Source organism: Drosophila ficusphila, unplaced genomic scaffold, assembly GCF_018152265.1.
Source record: "Drosophila ficusphila isolate 14025-0441.05 unplaced genomic scaffold, ASM1815226v1 contig_414, whole genome shotgun sequence".
NCBI classification, from domain to species: domain Eukaryota; kingdom Metazoa; phylum Arthropoda; class Insecta; order Diptera; family Drosophilidae; genus Drosophila; species Drosophila ficusphila.
Genome location: NW_025064328.1, coordinates 13,244,003 through 13,269,347, shown reverse-complemented (window position 1 = coordinate 13,269,347; position 25,345 = coordinate 13,244,003). Strand labels below are relative to the sequence as shown.

Here is a 25,345-nt window from a genome sequence, read left to right as displayed (position 1 = left end):
TCTAAGTGGGTTAGACAAGCAAACCTGATTTGTTTAAACCGAAACCGGATGGAAAAGTGTGAATCTGAGCCAAAGGAAATCGAACTACCTGTCAGTGACATTTTTCATAATAAATGGGGAAAACGAGAAAGCTGAGTGAAATAAGGGGTTAGTTTTCAAAGCCAGCTTATTGAAACTACAATTTGCTGTGATCATATTTAAAAATATTTATTGTTTTAAACGGTGTATTGAATTTAATGCAATTTATTCCATTAAATCAGGAACTTTTGCCCCTATAACTACCATGAACTTCGCTCCGCAATCAGCTTTGGCCTTACTGCGAGATATATCATTTCTTGCCAAAAATGTTCCACATAAGCCCAAAGCTCCGCACTAAATCTTCCACACACAGCAGTCTGAAAGTGTGGGGAGCCCGAGGAAATGGAGACAGACTACTGCCCCCATCAGGTTTTTGGCATCGCTGCCAAAATCATACATCAATTTTGGAACATTCGTCAGTGCCAGGCCACAAATGTGACATGGACCAGAGGCAGAGGTTTGCGTTCGCCACGCGGAATATTTCACCACATCCAAGGCCAGACGGAGGGGGGAAGTGGGGGCACATAGAGGTACATAGCTGCAACATTGTCAAAACAATTAATCATTGATGAAGAAAATGCGCATGGAACCAGCAAATGGCCGCTTGACTGCCTTATTTGTACCCAAATGTCAGGCACCAGACACCGGAGGACAGAACGTCAGCGCAGAGGCCGGCCTGTACAGTGAATTATGTGGGGAACAAGACCACAAATTAGACAAATTTTCGCATGATTATTTCAATTAGTTGTTGGACATGCAAATGAATTTCAAAAGGATCAACGCCTCGGGAGATTTGGAAGCAGGATAATCAAAATACCAGAGAATAAGCAAATTACCAGAGAATAAGCAATTTTCCAAAAGCAATCATTACCAATTTCAAATTAGTACACAAAATTATTAAATCAACAAGGCTTTGCATATATTGTCAGTACAGTTTGTGAGATTTAAGTCAATTTGATAAAGTTGCTTCCATAAAAATGGAAATTTATTTTGTTTTCTTTAATCTTCACTTAATTGCTTTAATTATTCTGGCCTACAAATTCGTGTTACTCCTTCACCATTTCGTTGAAATTACTTTTCCCTAAAACTTGGTTATTTTCTCATACGAGAACGTAAATATAATGTAACCCTTTTACTGGTCGTGTTGATGTTCGTAACGAATCGGTTCAATTAACTTGTGGTCAAACCGCAATGAATGAATGATGAATTATTAAAAACGCAGGTTAACGTATATGCAGATGCAATGATTTTGTTCATCATTTACGACCACAAACTGTGTCAATTATCAGTTGCTACTAATTTATTAAAGCTTGTGAAACTGGATATTGTTACCATACAGGTCGGCAGGTACATTTAATACTCTTTAAAAGTTAAATATAATTTTCTTAATTATTTAAGTATAAGGTTTCTTAAAATTCTTTACACAATGTTATGTCAACTATAATTAAATGTATTGAATTCTTATGATAAAATTAACTCCACCACTTTTTCAGATATGGTCCTGGTTCATCGATTTTCCATTGGTTTCGTGGCTCTTCCTGCAGCATTGAGTTGATCTGCAGATTTAATTAATTGCGGTTGGCACTTTTGTTCTTCGCTTATTTGTTTTATAAATTTGTATGTTAATGTGATTGAAAATGTACAGAATATTTTTTACACAAACGTATACACTTTTACGAAAAGTACTCTACTATAAAAAGTGATTTTTATAAATATTAAATATACAAACAATATTTTCGTATTGCCTGGGTAAATTTTTGCCAATCTCATTAATCTGTGCAGCTAATTAGAATATAAATTCTCACACAAGAACTCGTAAACCGGTTGAAGTTCCCATTGAAAAGTGGTATTTATAGATTATTGGCCATTTTGGGTCATTTTATTATTCAATTTTTACGCCATTTAAATACGTCAACAAACAAGATTTTATGGCACCGCTTTATTTATTTTCTTTATTTCTTCCATTTCGTGTAATAACGGGTCAGTTTTGATGCCTTGTTTACGACTCCATTCCAATAGAATTAATGAGTCGTTATAAGAGCATAAAATATGCAATCGATAGAAACGAGGGCAAGTTCCCAATCGCCAGCCAAAAATCTGAATCACCTGTCGCCAGCATACAAATTACTTTTCTTTTATTTATTTTGGTTTTTTTTTCCAACTCTGGGAATGCAAACGGCCGACGAATGAGGGTTACAAGAGCATTTAAAAATTTAATTTAATGTTCCCAGGCCTATTTCCATTCTCAAGTGCTTGGACCTCCTTGGGTTTTTATGTTTGCTATTCATGATGGTCAAACAAGCTCTTAAAGTGAATAAGCATGTAACGCCATTGGTTCCCATCTTTGGTCAATAGGAAGTCAACCAATAGATGTGGCTAATTGTTTTACTGGAAGCAGGTGAACTGACTTTTAGGACCGCAAATTATTTATGAACTATAAAATAAATGATTAGAGGCATGAGAAAAAGATTAGCTCAAAAAAATCTATTAAATAAAGCCTTTCATCGTTATAAGAAAAGATATTGCATTCCATAGCTTACAAATAAGATTTTTTATTTATTTCATAATTTTTTTGTAATGTAGAATTGTATGTGCCCTGTCTGGGATTGAATTACCCTGTAATTAATCCATTATGGGGCCTTGCGTGACAAGTATCCATTGCATGCCGCTCGAGAGTCGCATGCAAATTATTGCAAGTATGTTGAGCATGCCCAAAAAATCATTACACATTTTTAAGCTGTTTTTTTTTTTCTTTTCGTTTTTTGTTCAGTGCTCTCAACAAGTACAAGTCATAACCGGCGTTAGAGAAAAAATTGAATCGCGTGCTTAAGTTGCAAGCTGAAACTTGAGACTCTGGCTGTTGCATGTTCCGCTGAAAGTTTTTCTTTGCGTGAGTTTTGATGCGATTCTGGTGATTTCCCAGCCAAGGTGTGGAAACTCTTGATCAGATATTCGTGTCTACTTCTGTGGCCTTTCCTTGGCCCCTTCACCCATTCACAGTCCACTGGACAGACAAAAAAAATTGCAGAAAGGTTTCGTTTTCCTTTCGCGAATCCTTTGGGTTAACCGGAAAATGAGAGGTAGCTGTCTGAATGGCAGCAATGAAAAGCGAGTGTGGCGCGCAAATGGAATAACTAATTAAATTTTCAACTGCAAATGAACAGGAGAGCGGTATTCCAGGATAGTTCCCAGCTTCCTAGCCGGCTAACAGCCAGCTTAATTAACTTGGCAGATAAAATTTTATGGCAGTGGAGCAATGTGCATAGCAAAACATAATCTATTCGGTGTAATAGTCATTCATGGCCTGAATGGTTGAGTGGCTCAATGGTCGTCGTTGTCCTAATGGCTGTCTATGCAAATATGTTGCAATATCCTCTTCTATGCACCCCCAACCTCCACCAATTTTGTTATGGCGCTAGCTGCTTCAGGTTCTCAAAAATTTTACAGCTCTTGTTTTATTTTTTTTTTGGCAACACCTTTCCACGCCGCGCGCATAAATCAAAAGTGAAATTTTTACACGCACCCAGCTGTCTGTGAAAAATTTTCCATTTACATGTGCGCGTTATGTTTGGTCGGAAAACTGGGGGTCAGGTCATGTCAGCCAGCCAACGGCTGCCCAACAATTTTATAATTGTTTTTTGTGGTTCGCTAGAGGGAATTGAATATATTTAAAGCTACAAAATTAAGAGATACATCTCTGCCAACTCAAGAGCATTTCAAAATCCATCTACTAAATAAATAAAAGTCATCATCCTAGTTGGAACTATAAAATTATAATATTTGAATACAAATATTTTTTTTTGTGTGTCAATCTTAAAACCATTTATTGTATTTTTATAACCACTTATGCTAATGAGACGATATAATAAACGTTGTGTATGTGAACCCGAGTAAAGTGTACCTAAGTGTATGGAATCCGAGTTAAATACATTCAGTGGCGGATCCACGGGGGGGGTTTTCGGGTCCGGACCCCCCCCATGGGATCATATACTTTCAAATTTTATGCTTTTATTGGGCATGTTGGTGCAGTTGAAACACAAAGTTATTAATAAAAATTCGTAATTTTTTGAATGTTTTACACAAATTTTAATTTATTTTCGAATAATAAATCAAGAAAAAATATTATATATGATCCACAAACGGTTCTAGTCACTCTTAAATTTCCGAGGTTTTTTAAAAAACTTTCTGAGAATTTCGTCTTCAGTCAAAGTTATGCGATGATGAATGTTCAAAGATGCAAGACCATTGAGACGCTCTTGACCCATCGTGTTTCTCAGATAATCTTTCATTCTCCTCAAAGTCGAAAATGATCGTTCTGGAGTTGCTGTGGTAACGGGTACCACCGCCAAAACCCGTTGGGACAGTTTTAGATCAACCAAAACATATATTTCTAGCAATAGGCTTTGGGTCATATTCTTGGTTGAATCTAAATCGATTCCATTTAGCCAAGTTATTGACACTTTTCACCAAACTTTCTTTGTAATTTGTTAAATATATATTAACATTCATGATACCGGCAATAAAAACTTAGTTCCCGGCCCCGGATGCAGCCATATAAGCCCAAACCATGACATGGTCACCGCCGTGCCAATGCATTGCTTTTAACTTTTTAGTTTCCATCTTCGTATTGGAACATCTCCTCACTTAGCGTCTTCCAACCAACCCAAAATAATTAAAAATTGATTCGTCTGCTTAAATTTCGTCGTTCCAGAAATAAATCGGCCGAATTTCTAACACCATGGCGAACTTGACCCAAGGCATCATATTTGTATACTTTTGAATATATTTTTTCATGCAACTTGATCATTAAAGTTATGGTGGTGCAATATGTTCCGAACTGTATTTGGGTGAAATTTATTGACAATTTCGATCTCAATCTGCGCAGCAATTTTTGAAACCGATAGCTTGAGGTGTTCCTTAGTTTTCCGGACAAAACAGCGCTTCTCGAGATCGTTGAATATTTGGTTTGGTGCAACCCGGCTCTTTTTTGTAGCCCTTTCTTGATCTAGAACTGTCCCGATGGGATTAATACGCCAACACAGTCTCCAGACTTAAATTTTATTGAACAATTGTTGAAAATTTTGGACTTGGAGATTCGAAAAAGTGGATTTTCCAACGAAAATGACCTGAAGATTTCTTTACTGCAGAAGTGGGCTAAAATACCCGTTAAAACAACTAGAAAAATGTTGAAATCTTTATGAAATTAATTTAAAGCCCTTAACAAACGGATAGGAGCTAAAAAAAGTTTAAAAATTAAGAAATAGTTAAGTTATTGAACATTAAAGTGCTTGCACGAAATAAGCTTCGACGTCAGAAGTGCCTCGTTTTTTTATTATTATATGAAAAGTTGTTTTGTTTTTGTAGATTAGTAAATTTTTCTTTGTCATAATAGTTAATAAAGAGTTTCTTTAAATTACTGCGTTAAAATTTCCCCCCCCCTTAAAAAAATTTTGGACCCCCCCCTTATCAAAATCCTGGATCCGCCACTGAATACATTCAAGTGTAATATATTCAAACAACAGAATCCGGGGATAAGGAATCCGAGTATAAGGAATCCGATTGTGTATAAACATCTGGAATCCGAGTAACCCAGTAACGTTTGAACAAATTTGATTTGCGTTGGCCAGGACTTTTTTGACGCGCTCAAGGAAACATGACAATGGGAATCCAAAGAGAATTAGAATTCTCCACTCGTTTCCTTGAGGGACGTTTTCTTCCTGGCCATCTCTTAAATCTGAATCGGTACATGGACAGTTTTATGTTCTCCTCTCATTTCGCTGAATGTTCTTTTGGCAGTTGGAGCAACCGCAGTTCCGGGAACATCCGTTGGAGCAACAGCAACCCTTTCCATTTCCTTGCCAACAAGTGCATCTTATTCTGTCTTCACCATTGCCATCGGAGGACATCGACTTGGAGGCATTTTCAGAACCCCTTTTAAAGGACGAACCAATTTTTCCGTTCGGATACATGGCTAAAGTAATATGTAATCGAGAATTTACTTTTAAGCATTAGAGGTTGGCACATTTTAACTCACTAGTCCAACTAGATCGAAAAACACTTAACAATTTTGAACTTTTAACAACACCAAGGTTCGAAAAAGGAAATGTGAAAAAAACATAAAACTATCCCATTTAGGTCTAGTGTTTTGGGAGAGTGAAGGATAACTGAAAACTTTGGGTTTAGTAAACTATGAAAAGCATTTGACAGTTGTTTGTAGCCTACTAAATGTTTATATTACTTTGGTGTTCCATCTTTTTGTTATAAGTATTTAAATATACTTCAGTTTAATTTGAAATAATTTTAAGAGTTTATCTTCTTTGCCATTATTTGGTAATACGTGTTAAAATTAAGTATTTATATTATAGCACATTATATTCCAACGTTTGGAATTACGCCTAATATCTTTTAATTATTAATTTATTAAATATAATAACTCCCAGATTGCTCAAATTTTTTACCTAGGCTCTCCTGATTAATTGACTCGCTGTAATCACTTTCCATCTAGATAGAGCAGCCACGTTACAATGTTACTGGCAATCTGGTTTCATAATCGTTGCATATTCCCTCGATTTATCACTTGTCACCCCTCCTTTTCAACATTTTTTTTTGCCATATACCTGGCGGCCGTAATTGGCCGAGCATGAGCTTGGGTTGTTTAATGAGCGCTTAGTAGTTGGCAACATCTAATGTGCATATTACAATGCCAATTAACATATTTTGCCATCGTGTTTAACAGAGCCAATCTGCCAGAGTCAGGTTTGCAGGACCGGCAATCAGTCGCAGAGTCACTCTGTTGGTGGTCACGTTTCCCGGAGAGTGGGCCTTGCATAATTGCGTCGCCAAGTGCAGGTCCCTTCCTCAGGCTCGTAAATAACCCCACTCCCTCCCATTCAACATTCAACATAGATGTGCTCACACATGCAAGTTGTTCGGGCATTTTTTCTTTCTTTTTTTGTTCCACCGCGCGTATTTTCCGTATTTTTCATTCGGTTTTGTCTAGCCGGGCATTATGCAAATGGCACTTTGTTTTAACTGCGTGCACTGCGGTTGGGCGATGGATCTGGCCCTGCCTTTGATGGCTGCCCACCAGTGATGCTAACGATCTATTAAAATAAAAGTGAAAAAGTGCAAAATCAACATACAACACACGAAAGGAATTCCATTAAAAGCTGGTGGGCAATTACAGGGGTTCAGGCTTAAATTACAATACTTCAATGTATCGAAACGCATTACACATATAATAAAATTTGTATAGGAAAATGATAAAAATATTTGAGTTTTTGTAGGTTTTAAAAACAATATAGTACTTTTTTAAATCCCTTTTTAGGTTACTAGATTCAAAATATTTGTTACTTATTGGTATTCTTTTATATTGAAATACTTTCCAAATCTTTTTTACAAAAAATGAACACATCATCTCTGGTCTTTTGAGTCCAGTGAGCTGACATTAGTTTGTCATCATCATCATGTTGAAGTTCCCATCCCAAAACCCAAGCTGCATCTCCATGTAACTCCACTCGAACTGCATCTGCCTCCAACATTACGCGGACAATTAATATGCCAAGTGTTATGTGTGCGCATACTAATGACTCTTCCAACTCCCGACTCCAAAGAGCCCTCTTCCGTTTTTCCCATCTTTTTTTTTTGTAGGGCAGACCCTCGACCGTCCATCAATTGCCGGTCATCCAAATGGCGCAGGCGCAACGGCGCCGCCTCCACAGCCTTACAAGTTGTTTTTAATGATCCAGTGGGATGTGGCTACTTATACCCATGACCAATATGACTCACGACTGGGATGGACACGTGCGATTGCCACAAGTCGCCTGCATCGTTAATCTCTGACCGAAGGAAAGTCCAGACCGACAGTTTCATGTCTTTGGGGAGGTCATTTTCGCTTTTATGAAGTTTGCAGTTTGCTGTTTTTTTATTGCAGGAAAATGAAAGTGTGAATAGGGCAGAAATTAAATATTTCAACACGGCAATAAGTTCTTAAAATACATCTTAAGTTGGGAGATGTGTAAGAAACAAATGAAAACATGTTTTTAGTATTTATTAAACGTTATAAGTATTTCCGATATTTACATATATGTTCGTCTCTTAAAAAGTATTTATTTTATTTTTATTAAAAATCTCTAAAAATAACATTGGTTGAGAGAAATGTAAGGAACAACGTTTTCTTCAAAAAAAGGAAGCGTTCTTTAATGTTACTACATAAAATACAGTGTTTTAAAGACCTATATTTTTTTAATTACTTTTTTTAAGGATGAACCTCTTTTTATAATTTAGGGAAATACAAAATATTTTTCATTTTTCAGTTTACCAAAGCCTACTTTATATATGGTACATTTCGTGTAAAAACAAGACCGATGACTCGACCAAATTGGCAAAGCCAACCACGTAAACGGTGTAAATGTAAACAGTGCCACAAATTTATTGTTGTCACCGGCATTGTTTCTGTTGTTATTGTCAGCTGTTATAGCTGTCGACACACAAACGAAAAACCAGCTGGCCCACAAAATCGCCGAAAAGTAGCCCCAATAATATAAATCAAAAGAAAGTAAAATTACGATGCGTCGTCGAGCGATCGATTGGATAGAAACGAAGCAAAAAATTCATTTCAATAAGTATTGAAGCGAGAAAAAAACTTTCGCTACTTCAGTGGCGCAAAAAAAAAAGGCAACAAAAACCCTACTTTTGTGGATGAGTGGCTCCGATTTTGTTTTGTTTTGCCTGCCAGCCAACCGAGTGAAGTATCATGGTCAAGCGGTGGATAGTGTGGATGCCCTGAGGCGCCCACGCATGCGCAGAATACGAAATGCAAATAAAGGGGGAGTGCGCAGGTGCACAGAGAGAAAAACCTGGTTCAAACTTAATGTGCATTTTATTTTATTTTGCTTGAAACCAAGGTTGACAACAAAGTTTTAAAAGTAAATATATTTATGCTTCTTATAATATAAAGTGAATCAGTATGCTTTTTATCGCATTAAGGAAATGTTTATATTTAACACTGTAAAGATCCGGTCTCTCTATTTAATGAAAGTTCTTGCACTAAAAAGATAAATAAACATCTAACTTAATTTTTATATAATGTAAAGGGGATTATAATTTTTGAATTTACAATTTCAAAAATAGTGTGAAGAGTAAAACGTATCATAAAGTGTTCCATATTCATACCGCTCGAAATATGCATAGGTGAATAAATCAGCATTTCTTTCTGTGTGGATTGGATTGGCAAAGTGGACGTGCCACCGGCCAGAACAACTTTTTTTGGGTGAAATGCCGCTTTCAAATGCTGGCCAAGCGGCTGGCCGATCAGTTCGCCGAGAGCCACGCGAGTCGGTGGTGTCGCAGTGGAGAAAGCCGGAAAAAGTCCAAAGAAATGAGTCGACGAGCCTGGTTGTGTCTGCTGATCTGCCTGGCCTTAGCCTGTGGTCTTAATCTGGTTGCAGCTCAGGATCAGGAGATCTCCCAACAGGCAGCGAATCCCCTACTGAAACAATCCCAGAATACATTCATCCAATGGGTTCTCTCGCTTTTGCCACAACGTCCCGGAAGCTCGGATTCGGAAAATGCCACACTGGCAACCTTGAGCAGTAGTTCTATGATGCCGGAGGCCCTCCTCCACCACTTCGACCACCACACCGGCTCCATCGTCCAGCACCACAACAACTCGAAGGGCGACAACACCACCACCACCTACTTTGAATCCACCTAGAAATTGCAGCGAATGTCTCTGCGGAATTGCAAATATTCAGAAGAGAATCGTTGGAGGTCAGGAAACGGAGGTTCATCAGTATCCCTGGGTTGCCATGTTGCTCTACGGCGGAAGGTTCTATTGTGCCGCCTCCTTGCTAAACGACCAGTTCCTCTTAACCGCCTCGCATTGTGTCTATGGCTTCCGAAAAGAGAGAATCTCGGTGAGGTTACTCGAACACGACCGCAAGATGTCGCACATGCAGAAGATTGACCGCAAGGTGGCCGAGGTGATCACCCATCCGAAGTATAATGCCCGGAACTATGACAACGATATAGCCATCATCAAGTTGGATGAGCCGGTGGAGTTCAACGAGGTGCTCCATCCTGTCTGTATGCCAACTCCAGGCAGGAGTTTCAAGGGAGAAAATGGCATAGTCACCGGTTGGGGCGCACTCAAGGTTGGCGGACCCACATCAGATACACTTCAGGTAGGTGAACTTAGATGGTACACTTGGAAAAATTTTAAAAAAGTGTGATAATACCACAAAGTGATATAAATATGACAGAGAAAAAAATGGACTAGATACAGACTTCAAAAGTTTACACAACTCGGTGTTATGAACAAATAGCCCTTGAAATGATTTCAAATATATTTCATTAAAATCGAATATTAAACTCAAACACTGAAGGAAAATAATCCTAATATTTTCTGTATAAAGTATAGTTTTTTTTTTTTAAGTTCTTAAGGTTGACGAATTTTTAAAATCTTAATTCATATATATCAATATATTTTCCAAATATATTTATTTATTTAGGAGGTTCAAGTGCCCATTCTATCGCAGGATGAATGCCGAAAGAGTCGCTATGGAAACAAGATCACGGACAATATGTTGTGCGGAGGATACGACGAGGGCGGCAAGGACTCGTGTCAGGGCGATAGTGGAGGTCCTTTGCACATCGTGGCAAGTGGAACGCGAGAGCATCAAATCGCCGGCGTGGTTTCGTGGGGCGAGGGCTGTGCCAAGGCCGGTTATCCTGGTGTCTATGCCAGAGTGAATCGCTATGGAACCTGGATCAAGAACCTCACCAAACAGGCTTGCCTTTGCCAGCAGGAGACCAAGAAGATCAAGTAGCGACCATCTAGCTATTTCTGTATCTTTTAATAGTTAAATGCTCTTGCTGGGTTGGAAAGTTAGCATTGGGGATATTTGCAAATCTTGTGGGAACTATAAAAATTATCGTTTATTATAGATGCAACATTTATAATAATATTGATAGTTCATTGGGACTTTAAATCTTCCTTTTAATGTGATATTTCTCAAGGTCTTATTTCGATATAAAAAAATCTATTCAAATAAAAAATATTTATTTAACACAAGTTTCCCATAGGATTTGCTCTTATCATCCTTTCTTAATTTACAAAAGTTCAATAGCACAGTTTGAAAGACAAGTTTTCCTTGCATAAAGCTTGTTATTTCCTATAGTAAATCACTCATCCAATATCCCAAGAAACAAATTATTTTCTATGAAAACAACTTTGCATTTTCTAGGGATATTTGTTTCAAACCTTATATAGATTTCAGAGAACAATTTTCCTACTCCTGCAAGAGTATTTCAGCTTCGGCCTTGTCGAAGGTTCTATTCTCAAGCTGTTTTATATTTATTGATTAAAAGAAAAGTTTCCACAAAGTGCGCTAACCTTTCTCGGGAGCCGGTTTCCTCTGGGGATTCTGGTCTATCCAGTTCTTAAGTTGGTTGGGAGTTCTGGTTCATCAGTCTTCTTGGATGGAAGTGGCCAGGATTCATTTGGTTAGTTGCCAATTGCCAGTTGGCCAGGTTAGTTCACCATGTGTAATTTTTATCTACTGCTGATTGCTGCAATACCGCTGGGCGACTTGGTTTCTGCCACGCCCTCTTTGCGTACCGCCTCCGAGCCAGAGAAGATTTTGAGCTCCTTAGCCCAACTGAGGCAGAGTAGCTTTCTGGACTGGATTCAGTCCATTTTGGGCCCCGAGGTTCCAGCGGAATGGAGTTCCCCGGCAAAAAGGGAGTGCGCCGAGTGTTCCTGTGGCAATATAAATACCCGTCATCGCATCGTTGGCGGTCAGGAAACGGAGGTCCATGAGTATCCCTGGATGATAATGCTCATGTGGTTCGGTAACTTCTATTGTGGTGGATCTTTGGTTAACGATCAATACGCCTTGACTGCTGCCCATTGTGTTAATGGTTTTTATCATCGATTGATCACGGTTCGTTTATTGGAGCACAATCGTCAGGATAGCAATGTGAAGATCGTGGATAGAAGGGTGTCCAGGGTGCTCATCCATCCGAGTTACAGCACCAGGAACTTCGATAGTGACATTGCCTTGATTCGTTTCAATGAACCAGTTCGTCTTGGAGTAGATATGCATCCAGTTTGCCTACCCACTCCCAGTGAGAGTTACGCTGGTCAAATGGCAGTGGTTACAGGATGGGGAGCTCTGAGTGAAGGGGGACCCGTTTCGGATACCCTCCAGGAAGTGGAAGTACCCATCCTGAGCCAGGAGGAGTGTCGCAATAGCAACTACGGTGAGTCCAAGATCACCGACAACATGATCTGTGCCGGTTATGTGGAGCAGGGTGGCAAGGATTCCTGCCAGGGCGACAGTGGTGGTCCAATGCATGTCCTGGGATCTGGAGAAGCTTATCAACTAGCGGGCATTGTGTCCTGGGGCGAAGGATGTGCCAAACCAAATGCCCCTGGTGTTTACACACGAGTGAGCAACTTCAACGAGTGGATTGCGCAGAACACCAAGGATGCCTGCTCCTGTTCGCAGCCAGAAGATCCTGTACCCCCAGCAAACACCACCGAGCAAGGAGAACAGGAGAACACCACTGCAGATGGATCACCCGCAGCTGATCCTGAAGTTGAGGAGGCCAACAAGTTGATCTAAACTAATGTTTTACTATCACGAATTAAAAACCGATAATAAAGGCTTGTTGCCCCATAAATAACAAACCATAAAATCGTTCTTTTATTGATTGGCTAGCTTAAATTAATTTTTTTTATATTTTGTTTTTAAATAAATAAAATAATAATTTTGAACAGAAAAATTCTTTATGGTAGGGTATATTGTTTTAAAATTGTTCATTTTAACATTCAGAAAAACTTTCAGGCAAGCAAAAGACAAAACATAAAGCATTAATATATTTGAGTGTGATAAACTAATCTTTTACTTTTTAAGTTTATATCGATTTTAATGCGTCGTTATTTTATGGCAGAAATATAGGAACAGTTTAAAATAGTGCTTCAGAGATTATAAATAAATAAAATCTAATCGAAATCTCATGAAATATTCTGTAAAAATGCGGTTTAAAATAGGTGATCTAACCTTGATATATCTGAATAAAAAAACCATAGACTAATTTGCAGACCTCGCTAGGTTCACCTTTCGGTAAAGGATAATGAATGATTCGATCCCAGCGGTCACCACTTATACGCCGATTTCTCCAAGGTGTTTCACTGCACATCGCCTGCTTATTGTTCCAGTTTTCGGCTTGTTAGCTCCTCCACTCGCTCTCGCCTCAATTTCCGCCTGTAATCTGCTTGTTTTCAAGTCTGCCCTCGGGGAGTTGTGCAATTTCTGCTACACGAAATTGCCACTAAATCAAAAAATGCTCATGCAAACAGCTAAAACCGCAGACACCTACACTCGATTTCAGACGATTGGGGTTTGAGGGTTTGGGGCTTTTGGCCTGCTGTGCGTGCCTGTCCCATTGGGATTGGACCCAACCCAGGCCAAACTCAGAACATTGATAAATAACTAAATAATAGAATAAGCAGCTTGCAAAAGGTGCTAAAACTTTAAAGGCGGCTAAGAGTGAAAAATAGGATAGTGAATGGGGTACCCTGAGGGAATGAGTGAATACCCTCACTAAATTGTTATGAAATTGTACAACACAATTATACATTACAATCTAATATGCAATAATTTAGAGATGACTATAGTACATTCCTTATATATTATAAATATATTTTACAATATTTTATATATTTTACACTTCGACTTATTTCCTTAATTTTCAACTTATCTCGCTTTTTTAGGGACCTTTTCCAAGTGTATTAAAAAGGCAGCAGAAATTATATTCATCCTCGAGCGCAGTTTAAATTTGTGCGGCAAAATTGGCTTTTGTGGTAAAAATATTTATTTTTCTCATTGCTCGTCCCCTTCCACAATTTCCTTTTCGCCAGGCGCAAATTTGCTGCAATTGAGCAGAGTTCTGTTTTATATTTTTATTTTGGTTTCTGCACTTTTGTTTTGCCCAGCCGCAGGTTAGAAAATTTTATTGGGGCGTAAAATTGTTTGATTGAATATTAGCGAGCGGTGCCGCGTTTGAGTTTGCCATCGAACTCCGGTCCCGAAAAACTGAAAGCTGGCAGACAGTAATGGCATAATAAAACGTAAGGCGAAAAATATATTTGGAATTTCGATGCATAAACAAGTTGAACATTAATCAGAAAGCTAGTGGAGGTATATTGAAAGTAGCGAAAGAGACCGATCCTCAGGCGATTCCAGCTGCTTGGAGAGCGTTTCCCACAACATTAGTCAGACGCAAAACGCAAAGCAATAACGACACCAGGACTTTTTCGGTTAAAATAAGTGCCATATTTGCTATATTCGCTGCAGGCTTTTATAAATCCGTAGTAAATAATGGGAGGGGAAATTGGTTAGTGCATTTGCTCACCTCTATGAATGTTATCGTCAAACTGAGCGATTTTTGAGCCAAGATCACGCTGAGGCCAATGCAGGTGATCAGACCCATTATGGTGATCAGGGTCAAGGCTTCCACAAGACGCACGGCAACCGGCATTATCCCGATGGATTTCGCCTTCCACTCGCACCGATTTGGAATAAAAATTTGGATATATTTATTGAATTATTTTTGGGGCTATTTAAAAACGTTTGTCAGGCAAAATTTACATCATGAAACATAAATCTAAGCGTTACAAGAGATTTCATATACTTAATTTGAATATACTTCAATTCAATATTAAGTATGCAATATCTCAAACAAATTTGTAATATTTGTGCAAACATATTGCAGCTTTGCATTTTCAATTATATTAAAATTGTAGCTATTAAAACTAATATTATTCTTCTTTACGATCCTATTAAGATATCTATTTTATTACAGCTCTCATAAGCCGCTATACAAATTATAGTTTTTCAATCATTTACTTTTTTTTATTTTGCACGCGACATTTTCCAATTACGCTATGCAAATGCAATTTGTCTGGACTGCGTGCAATTTAGGTTCTCACATAAAGCCCTGCCCCGCCCCCTTTTTATTGGAGGAGCCCCTGTGATGGGCGCTGTGTTGTCTGGACTGGCATAGATTGCTTTGAATTATGGCACTAAATGGCTAGACATGTTACATAATTCATTTAGTCGGCACGGGGACAAATTCCATGATATGGAACATCTGTCTCGCTCCATTTTTCAATACTTCCCCCACCGAACAATGGAGCACTGGATTTATTTATTATTCCACTAGTCTATATTGCGATATGGCGAATTCAATTAGCGGCAACTGGGACAAAAAATTAATTGATTTCCATGTGCACATTTTAAACTCAATTGTATTGACTCTCCGCGTAAGTTGGTTTTTATGAAAATATTTTCCTGCTGTCTAGCGAATTTTCCTGTTCGTTTTTCCAGCTTCACAAGAGGATCTAAGAATAAATATTTGCACACGTTGTCTGGGTAGACAGACAGAATAAGCGAAAAGTTCTGTCGCAAATCCTTGGCAAAGACAGCGCCTCAAGGGGAGCCTTCGAAAAGGCAAAGACGAAATTAAAATAAAATATAGCTACTTGTTGTAAGGGTCGGCTTAGGATTTATGACAATCATACACAGTATCGTATTTGCGTTTTATTGTGTTATCAAAAGTAAGAAATCTGCTATTAAAATTGCCTGCAAAAAACAACCGAAAAGGATACACATGATATAAGCAAGAATATTCATCCAATAAAAATGATTTTAAATAAGCTAAGAAACCAACAAGCAGATATGAAAATTCATTAAAAAATTTATTTGAAAACTTTAAAGCTAGTGAAGCAAAAAAAAGAAAGAAATAAAAACTGAGGACCGGAAAGGCCACCTGTTATTTGAATACAGTGTATCAAAAACACGTTCTCTGTAAAATTGAGTGCATGCCACCAATTCCATTCAATGGAAAAAAATTGTCGTCAGCTTGCCAGGAAGTTCAATCGCATTTAAACGCTTCAGTAAATCATTTTTACATTGCCAGAGAAGTTTAAATATTAAGGCTTCTGGTCAAAGTTTTTAACTTTAAAGCTTTTTGAATATTTTTTTTTATATTCAATGCCATTCTCTTTCGCTTTTACCAGATAGCATTAAAATAATTTCTTATTCAGCTAACGAAAATTGTTCCGAAGGCTCATTATGATTCCCAACGAGAACCGAACAACGATTTTTCCAATGTCCTTCGACTGGAATTTTACCAACTGCCCTCCCTTTCTATTAGCCCATCCATCGCGTCTGGCCCATTGTAAGTCTTTGTATCTGTCTCTGTTGTTTTTATTCCTTTGATTTCATTATTATTTTTATTGCTTCGGACTTTTTTCTGTGTCCAACTGACTGAATTCGAGGCTTCGAGCCAAAGCAAAAGGCGCATTTTAATTTTATTATTTCTGTTTGGTTTCGTTTCGTGCCCGCGCCCCTCAAACAAAAAATTCTATGGCATTCCCATAAAAAAGGGTATTCAAGCCAGGGCATTCACTGATTGTGAACATTTTTTCTATGGCTTGTTTTAGTTTCCTTTTTTTTTCTGCGTTTTTGGCACATTTTCAAGGCAGCCATAGACACACGCCCCACTTGCCACATTTTTTATACAATTTCTGTTTTTGTTTCCATTTTTTCTATGCTCTCTTTGCATTCTTGGCCCTCTTATTAAGAATTAATAATCTTTTTTTCTGCCATAAGCTTGCTACAAATTTGGCATTTTATACTTTTTACGATTTCTTTTCGCATGCAGGAGTTGGAGAGGAGGGGCACTAGAGGTCTCCCCGCTCATGAATCATTGTTATGCCGGCTATAATTTTGTTTTAATAGCATTTTCGGTGACATTTATGCTGTCAACGCGTCATCCAATTTTATTAATGTCCAAATGAGGCTCGCTATATGTGATACGACTGTATGATATCATTATAAAAAGATTTAATGTCTCTGCGCGTCTTTGCTCTAAATTAAGTTATGGCCTTATGATTGTAATTGAAGTGGAATGGGAACCTCGCTAGATCTCTTTAACTTTATTAAAAAAAAAAATATGAATACAAACTTAAACTTATAATTCTCAATATCCAAAGTGAGTTTAAATTAAAAAATCTACACCATGCGGTTGATGAATTTATTTTTGTGTTTTCTACAAGAGCTGATTCCCCATTAAAACATTTAGCTTCAAATTTTTGGCAACATTCTTCTTAAATAATTATGAGAGACACCCTTTAAGCCCTTTCATATTTTTTTGACACACTAAAAAGCTTTTCATTCACTTTTAACTACTTATATATATCACAAGTTAAGTCTTGTTTACACCCACTTAAAGCCTTACTGGTTATTATTACCCGTTTTTCTTTTCTCATTTTCCATTTGCAGAGCGCGGTGTAGAACCTCCGTTTTAATGAGTCCCCGCAAGGCAAACTGCAGAGCGAACCTAATCATCTCTGGCTCACTTAAGTAATAAAGCAATTTACCGCCTTTCAATATCCCTTAACCATTTTTTATCTTTTTATCCGTTGTGGGCCTGGAAACGTAGTGCCTGGTTGCCTCCTATCCTGGAAATTATCCCCTTAGGGTGGTTAACTCCCACACAAATTATTTTCCCGCTGGTTTCCACTTTGTCGTTACTTCTGGTTCATCTTCTCCCCCGATTTCACCCATTTTATTGTTGGCCAAAGGAGGCTAGTCGCAGCTTTGGACTTGTCGCCTCACGTTGCCGGCTTTTATATCCCAGGAGGAGTCGATGGAGGATGGAGCCAGAGCCAAAGCTAAAGGATCAGGAGTCGGAGTTGGAGGTGCTGCAGATTGGTCAGACGCCTGCGGTGTTTCCATACCCGTTTGATTTTATCGCCGGATTGGCAGAAGAAGGCAGCCAGAAGAGTAGAGACTTTGTCCTGCTTCTGGTTCTTGTGTGTAATGATTTTATTACACGATTTTCTATCGAATTTTATTACCTTGGTGCATGACGTTGCGCTAGGATTGCGGCATGTCCTTTATGCCCTTTTAGCCCTTGCGGCCATCGAAATGGAATTTACGCACTCATAAAATTTAGCCCCCATTGAATTGTGTGGGAATATTTCGAATGGCCAAGTAGCGGCGAGCAGCTTCCTTTCTCTTTGGCCATCATAATTCAATATCATAAAACGTTTATCCAATTAATTTCTTTGGCCAATATTTATGATCGCTTCGTGCTGGCACTACCATCGATATTTACATAGATATAGCATGCATGTTGGACCTTATAAATTGCTTACATATTTATATTTGGCATAGTTTTGCGTACGAGTTGGTTATAAAATGTTCACAGATCAGTATGTGTGAATATTGACAGAAATGGGTTTTTATTGGTTAGCAATAAATTAATGGGTGAGAAGTTTATGGCGTTTCGTGAATGTTAGAAATTAAAACAGATGATCAATAAATATGGGAAAAAAGTACTTTGGTAGAGTCTTTTTTTTAAACAGAACTACCTTATGTGATTAGCATTTTTGTTTATAACTATTAATTGGCTCATGTTTCCACATCAAACACATGTAGGTTACTATCCATAACAACAAGCTGTCATTCATCCATTGGATTGATTAGCCAATTGCTGGTTTGTGATCTACATTGATCTTGAAAATCTATCCAGCAAATGTACAAAGGCACGCTTCAATGAATTTGAATTCCGCCCTCCACAACCGCTTATCCAGCTGACCTAATCGAGTTAGATTTCCAATTACGATTATGTGGCTGGCACTTTTGCTAATGAGCCAACCATGCCCCCTTGATTTTACTGCCCAAATGCCGTGAATGTATTACTGTTTGGCTTTTATTTTTCTACGGTAGCTTTATCTTGTTTTTCCGTTGCGATGGTTTCAATGTCAATGCCATGTTGGCCATGATGTTGCATGCAATGTTTCCAATGGCTGCATGCCAAAACTAATGGGCTTCCCCACGATGACGATGATTTTGCCGGTTTGCTCACCCAAAGCCAGCTAGATACCATACGTGGCTAAATTCCAAACAGCAGATTTTTGCATTCATATGTGGGTCGTGTTCGCTTGTAGTCAAAATTATGGCATCGTTTTCCATATTTTCATTTCCACTTTTGGATTTGGCAATGCATTATTTTATGGCTGGGAGGAGGCGAAGAGTTCAGGGTTCAAACAAAGCTCTCATTAAATGTTTGTAATGGGTGTGAGAATTATTTTATAATGGTTTATTGTTGTGGGTTAAACTAGATGGGTTACTGCTTCCTCTTCGCATTTGTTTATAGAGCAAGATTTGTTTGGCCTCGGTTGTGCACTTAAAAATATTTTATTGATATTACTTTTTCAGGTGGAAAAAAATTTAAAGGTAAAAAAAGCAGTCAATCCAATTAAAATCTCCTAATAAAATCTTATTAAAAATATAAAATCTTTATATATAATTAGCTTTTTTGTTGATTATTTTTAAGTTTCTGTTTCAACATGTAGATCTCTAACTTTTTTATGCTTTCCTGTTTTATTTGAAATTTGAAACTCTTTAGGCAATGTTTATGCTTATATTATTTTTCAGTGTACCATTTGCCAATTCGCTCAGAATCCGGCAATGTCAGTGTTGCCTCAAAATGAAAAACTCATTAAGTGACATGCATACGTGCGGGAAATAGATTTAGCTTTGGATTCCGAACACCGCTAGTGGATATAGCCCGACATCGGTGCTCAGTGCTCTCCGCTCTGGGATTTGAGTTTTTTAACTCTCGATCTCCGCCCTCGTCGGGCGGCCAATGACGTCAGATGAGCGAGCTTCTGAACCGCATCAGATATCTGAATATGTACCTAACCAGCCACCTACCTACCTACCCATCTAACCGTCTATCTATGTATCTTTGTATCTGGCCAGTTCATAGTTAAATGATTCTGTTTGCCATTCAGATACTTACGCTGAGCTTCAGTTTTCGTGCGAACGCCGAGGCGGGCAAATGTGCGCAGTCAAAGATCGAAAGGACCTTAAGATGGGGCTCAGACTTTTATGTCTCACTGTGCTCACCTTCCAACTGGCGGAGGCTGTAATCGAACACAGATCCTTGGAGGAGGCTCGTCTGGAGCGCCAGAGATTGGTGCACCGGTACATAAAGGTCCTGAACAAGGAAGAGGGAGCCATTCGACTCGTTGGTGGAGATTATGAATACGAAGGTGAGAAAGAAAATAATGGAATATACATGCTATAATACAAACAATATGATTTTAGTAGGTTCTTATAAAAAATGTTCTATTGTATCCTAAAATTTTATTTAGGACTAATTTTTTTTTGTTCATAATTATTTAGATAGTTTAATGGTAGCGATGGATATTTCAATAATTGAAACAAACATTTTCGATTTGTCGTCCATTAATATTATACTTTTTAAATTGTATGGGAATATATCGTTAAAATGATCTATTTAAGTTTTATTAAAAAATGCTATAAAATCTTTATTTTAACCATGTTTGAAAAAGTTCAAACGTTTTAATAAAATTTTCCGGTATTCTCTAGGAAACATTGAGGTCTTACACAACGGAAAATGGGGAGCAGTTTGCGATGATGAGTGGGACTCCGCCGAAGGTCACATTGTGTGCCGGCAACTTGGATTTCCCGGCATGCGGAAGTACACAAGAAGTGGCTTTTTTGGACCTGCCCGTCGTCGATTCTGGATGGACAACCTCTTCTGCGAAGGTCACGAACAGGAATTGGTGGACTGTCATTTTGAAGGATGGGGCGAAAACGATTGTGAACCCGGGGAAGCAGCTGGAGTGGTTTGTTATCCCCCAGAAAATTCCCTGATTCCTGCACCATCTCCCATCCTCCGAGATGAAGACCTCCCCAAGTACCCGATTCGATCCCATTCCCGATTATATGTGAGATTGCGAGGCGGAAGATCGCGAATCGAGGGAAGAGTGGAAGTCAGTTTGGATGGCGGTCGATGGGGCAGTGTTTGTGCCGATGGTTGGTCACTTTTGGAGGCCAATGTGGTGTGTCGACAACTCGGATTGGGTTATGCCAGTGAGGCCTTTCAAACGGACTTTTTTGGTGGCACGAATGTGTCGAGACCCGTGTTGAGTGGCAGTGAGTGTTATGGCAACGAAACGGAACTGGCTGATTGTTTGCATCACGATGCAAGTCAGGGCATTGTCAGCTGCCATGGCAATCGGCAACATGTGGCCGCCGTGATCTGTGACTATATCGCCCCCGATCTGGTTGTGGATTATCTGGAGATCGAGCAGACGGCCCATCTGGAGGATCGACCCATGCTGCTGATGCAGTGCGCCATGGAGGAGAACTGCGTGGCCAACGAGGCGTATCAGATCCAGCGAGATGATCCCCACTGGCGGTATCGATCGAGGCGGCTGCTCAAGTTCACGGCGGCTGCCATCAACGCGGGCAACGCGGATTTCCGACCGTTTAAGGAGAAGAGCCAGTGGGAGTGGCACATGTGCCATATGTAAGTACAGTGTACAAATTATTTAAAATTTAAAATGTGTTTCTACAAAATTAAAAGTTATATATCTTACAAATAACTTTGTTGAATGTATTTACATAAACCATTGCAAAGTGAATCCTAAAAACCTAAAAATTTAGGACCTGTAAGTTCTTTAAACTGCAATTTCCAAATTTACAATAATTTTATTGATCTGTTGGAAACTAGAAATAGCAAATATCGTAAACTGATTACTTAATTTATGCAGTTTATTAAAGAACTGTTAGTATCGGAATTCTTTATCCAAAATAATCATGAAAAAACTTATTTATAAACTCTTTTTATTAATTAACTTTGAAAAAAGTTTATTAAAAAGCTCACAACTTTTTCAGGCATTTCCACAGCATGGAGGTCTTTGCCACCTTTGACATTTTTGATTTGAGAGGTCACAAAGTTGCCCAAGGACACAAGGCTTCATTCTGCTTGGAGGATAGCAATTGCCTGCCCGGAGTTGCCAGGAAATATAGTTGTGCCAACTATGGAGATCAAGGTAAGTTAATTTTAACCAAAGAGGCTTATAATTTATTTTATTTTAAACCATATTTTAAAAAGGCATTTCAATCAATTGCTCTGATGTATATCTATACAATCTCGACTGCCAATGGGTGGATGTAACAGACCTTAGTCCCGGAACTTATGTCCTCAAGATAGCCATTAATCCGGAATTCAAGGTGGCTGAGATGAACTATGACAACAACGCTGCCATCTGCGATTTGATATACACTGAAAACTTTGCCAGAGTGCAAAACTGCCGGCTGGGAAGACCTTAAAGGTTGCAAGGTTAGAATTTAATTGACGGTGGACTGGAACCAAATCAAAAAGTGCCAAAAACTACGATTAACCAAAGGGAGCTTGTATATTTTGTAAATTTCTATCTTTAACCTTAACTGGTAAGCGAATAAATTAAAAGTGCACATTGTAAAGGTCATTGGATAGACTTGAAAGGCATTGGGGTGTGAATATGTCACCAACATTGAGACAGCTGAAATTTTCGGAATCAACGAACCATATATTAAGTGTCGATAGTAGGGGACTTTTAGAGGCGTTGAAGTGAAACTAGAAGTAATATAAGTCAAAACAAGCAAAAGAATTTTGACGAGGGTGAGTAATTTTGGTGTTGAAACAATTTTTGTGAAGGAATTGAAAATATATAACTAGTAAAGATGCCATTAACCTCCCTTGTTGCAATCATCACAGTTGCTATCTTTTAATAAAAAAAAACTATGTTGGAATTAATCAAAAAAAGTAACAAAAATTTTATAGAAAGAAAAGAACCCAGCCTCTTTCTTCTTCTATTTTTAACCCCTCAACGCCCTTCAACAAATTTCCATCTTTCTGAAAAAGCATTTGGTTATTGATTGCTCAGCTCTTATTGAAGAATCTTTGACAAGCAACTAACCCCACTCATCAATACAGTAGGATGCCGACCCGATGGCTTAACCCCTTCGGTTCTCAGTCAAAAATGTAAATACATTTTCCGTTAAACTAAGTTTCCCAGCCATAACAACAACAAACAACCAAAGGGACTGCTTCTTAAGACAGTCCTCAGATTGATTGATTACGGGAGGAGCTCTTCTTAACTGTGTACATTGAATAACCCCAAAAATTTAATTAACATAAGCGGTTTATGCGGATCTTGGAATGGAGCAAAACAAAAAGCTTTTAATTTGTATTTCGTTTGGAGATTAACAAATCAATCAAAGTGCGAGGAAGGCAGATTTACATCTCCATCCAATAGAGGTGTTAGTCTGTAGGATTGGAACCGGCAATAACTTTCCAGAAAGCACTCAACTATCATCAAATCAGTCAAAGTCCGGTCAAGGGAAGCAAAAAATAAATGATAACCGGGAAAGGGCAGTCAAGTGTTGGAGTTTTTCGTGCTATCAGACACGTGCACACACACGAACCCCCATATTACACATTCGAACACCCCCACCCACCCACGAAAATCTGCGGGTGAGGGAGACAAACAAGCATATAAATAATTGAAATGTTCACTCACTGACCCTGGAACAATACACTAAGAAAAAATCTATACACAAAGAGGTAAAATTTTGAAATGCTGTCAATATTTTTGTTTATTGATATGTCAAAAAATTTGTATAATTATTTATTCTAGAAATATTTTTTTTGAAAAATGGCATGTATGTATTATATATCTATTGTTTTACAATTTTCTTTCATTTTAAATGAAAAAGCTGGAAACTTTCATATGATAATTAAAGTTTGCAAATTTGAAAAAATTTCATTATAAATTGCAAAATCTTTAAACCTACCTCCCATTTTTTCTCACTGCACTCTTATCTATTCGCATTCTCCAGAGACTTATACTTTGGCGAAATTGCAGCACTTTTGTGGGTGGTGCCCGAGAAGTGGGTGGTGCGGATGACCCTTAGTGCCTGGCATTAAGCAATCAAACGTTTGATTTTCATTTATCGTGTAATCAAGCGGAAAAATAGCTTCGTGACCAAAGTGACTCATCATCATCATGCTGTCATGTGTGCACGTGTGTGAGTGTGAGGTCCTTTGGTCCTTTGGTCCTGCTGACTACTTATGGCTGGTGTTGATGACATTACGACCATTTGATTGCCTCACATGCAAGCGACCATCCATCACCAGAGACCAAAAATCTTAGCCCTGGCCTGAAAAAACATTTCTGATAAGAATTGCCGCTCTAAGCCAACATTAATTGGAGTCTCGACTGTGGGATTTTCACCTCGATGTGTAAAGCAATCCCGGTGCTGGCAATTAACCCATTAGTGCACAACCATTCCATTGCCTCTTCAACCTTTTAACCTTTTCCGCTTCATTGGAATATTCAAAAAGCTGCGCATCGAATTAATTGTAATTAAAAATTAAAACGAATTTAACATTTTTAATTATGCAATTTGCTTTTCATAATAATTAAAACAAATGCTTTCCCCCTCCCAAATAAATGGCAATGAATGCGCACACAAATGAGCCAACAAGCAAGCCGTCTCTTTCTGCCGCCATCTCCCCCTCTCTTTTTGCCGCCATCTACCCCTCTCTTTCTGCCGCCATTGCCCCCATCTCTTTCTCAACATCAATGTGTCGCACCAACCATGAAAATGATAACAAGCCAAATGGGCGCCCGAATTCGCCGTGGAAACATTGGGAAATGAATGGAAATGGGAATGGAAGTGGGTGGTGCTATCATCAGTTTGCCGCAAGGACGCTCTATTCTCGTGTGTGCGATGAAAGGTGCTTTCGTAGGGTGGTTGCCTGGCGTCTAATGAGTTTATTCCCAATTAGCCGCATTTAAAATTCAAAATCTTTGCCAAAATTACGGTAGTCAAACAAATAGGAAGCATATAGGATGTCATAAAGGATACTTGAAAATCTAGCGAAAACTGAATGTTTAAAGAGGAAAATAAAGCTGAAAAGGACAGAAACAATTTAAATATTTAATCAAAGGGATAAAGACATATTAAATTTGCCTCCTTTGTGTGTTTTTAACATATTATATATAAAGCTTTACATTATATATTTTCAAAGCAAAATATTTCAGAAGAAGCCTTAGTTACGTAATAAATATTTTACCTAATTGAAAAACTCGCAAGCATTTAAATTCAATTTTCCTATTGCCAATAATAAAACATTTTCACCCCTCTCGCATCAAGAAATTCATTCCCCTTTGGATTACTTCAACACCTTTGCTTGGAAACCACAAAACTTGAACAATTAAATGCGGTTGAACTCGCCGCAACAAAATAAGTGTAAATTCCTGCCGCAAAGGACCAACTTAAACCAAATTTACACTCATAGAAAATTGCTTTAAAAACTGTCA

General features: G+C 38.3%; 4 protein-coding genes and 1 long non-coding RNA gene across 5 annotated transcripts; 4 read left to right on the top strand and 1 right to left on the bottom strand.

The window, feature by feature from the left end:
• Positions 1-1,034: 1,034 nt before the first annotated feature.
• On the top strand, positions 1,035-1,735 carry LOC108090694. The gene is made up of 2 exons (XR_001771362.1): positions 1,035-1,425; positions 1,572-1,735. It is a non-coding gene; the product is annotated as an uncharacterized LOC108090694 (long non-coding RNA).
• A 7,504-nt stretch (positions 1,736-9,239) lies between these two features.
• LOC108090988 (trypsin-1) lies at positions 9,240-11,442 on the top strand. The gene is given in 3 exon segments (XM_017189944.2): positions 9,240-9,694; positions 9,696-10,262; positions 10,590-11,442. Coding segments are annotated over 3 exon segments (1,212 nt in total). The 5' UTR covers positions 9,240-9,367; the 3' UTR covers positions 10,908-11,442.
• Positions 11,443-11,621: 179 nt separating this feature from the next.
• On the top strand, positions 11,622-12,707 carry LOC108090660 (trypsin-2). Its single transcript, XM_017189442.1, has one exon. It carries the CDS (start codon positions 11,622-11,624, stop codon positions 12,705-12,707), a length of 1,086 nt encoding a protein of 361 aa, XP_017044931.1.
• A 1,509-nt stretch (positions 12,708-14,216) lies between these two features.
• On the bottom strand, positions 14,217-14,746 carry LOC108090683. Its single transcript, XM_017189469.2, has 2 exons — positions 14,500-14,746; positions 14,217-14,442 (listed from the first exon to the last, which is right to left on the bottom strand). Exons 1-2 carry the CDS (start codon positions 14,623-14,625, stop codon positions 14,317-14,319), a joined length of 252 nt encoding a protein of 83 aa, XP_017044958.1. The 5' UTR covers positions 14,626-14,746; the 3' UTR covers positions 14,217-14,316.
• Positions 14,747-19,989: 5,243 nt separating this feature from the next.
• Positions 19,990-22,465, top strand: LOC108090650 (lysyl oxidase homolog 3B). The gene is made up of 4 exons (XM_017189428.1): positions 19,990-20,215; positions 20,556-21,501; positions 21,870-22,027; positions 22,090-22,465. The coding sequence occupies exons 1-4, from the start codon at positions 20,002-20,004 to the stop codon at positions 22,305-22,307; spliced, it is 1,536 nt and encodes a 511-aa protein (XP_017044917.1). The 5' UTR covers positions 19,990-20,001; the 3' UTR covers positions 22,308-22,465.
• Positions 22,466-25,345: the final 2,880 nt, after the last annotated feature.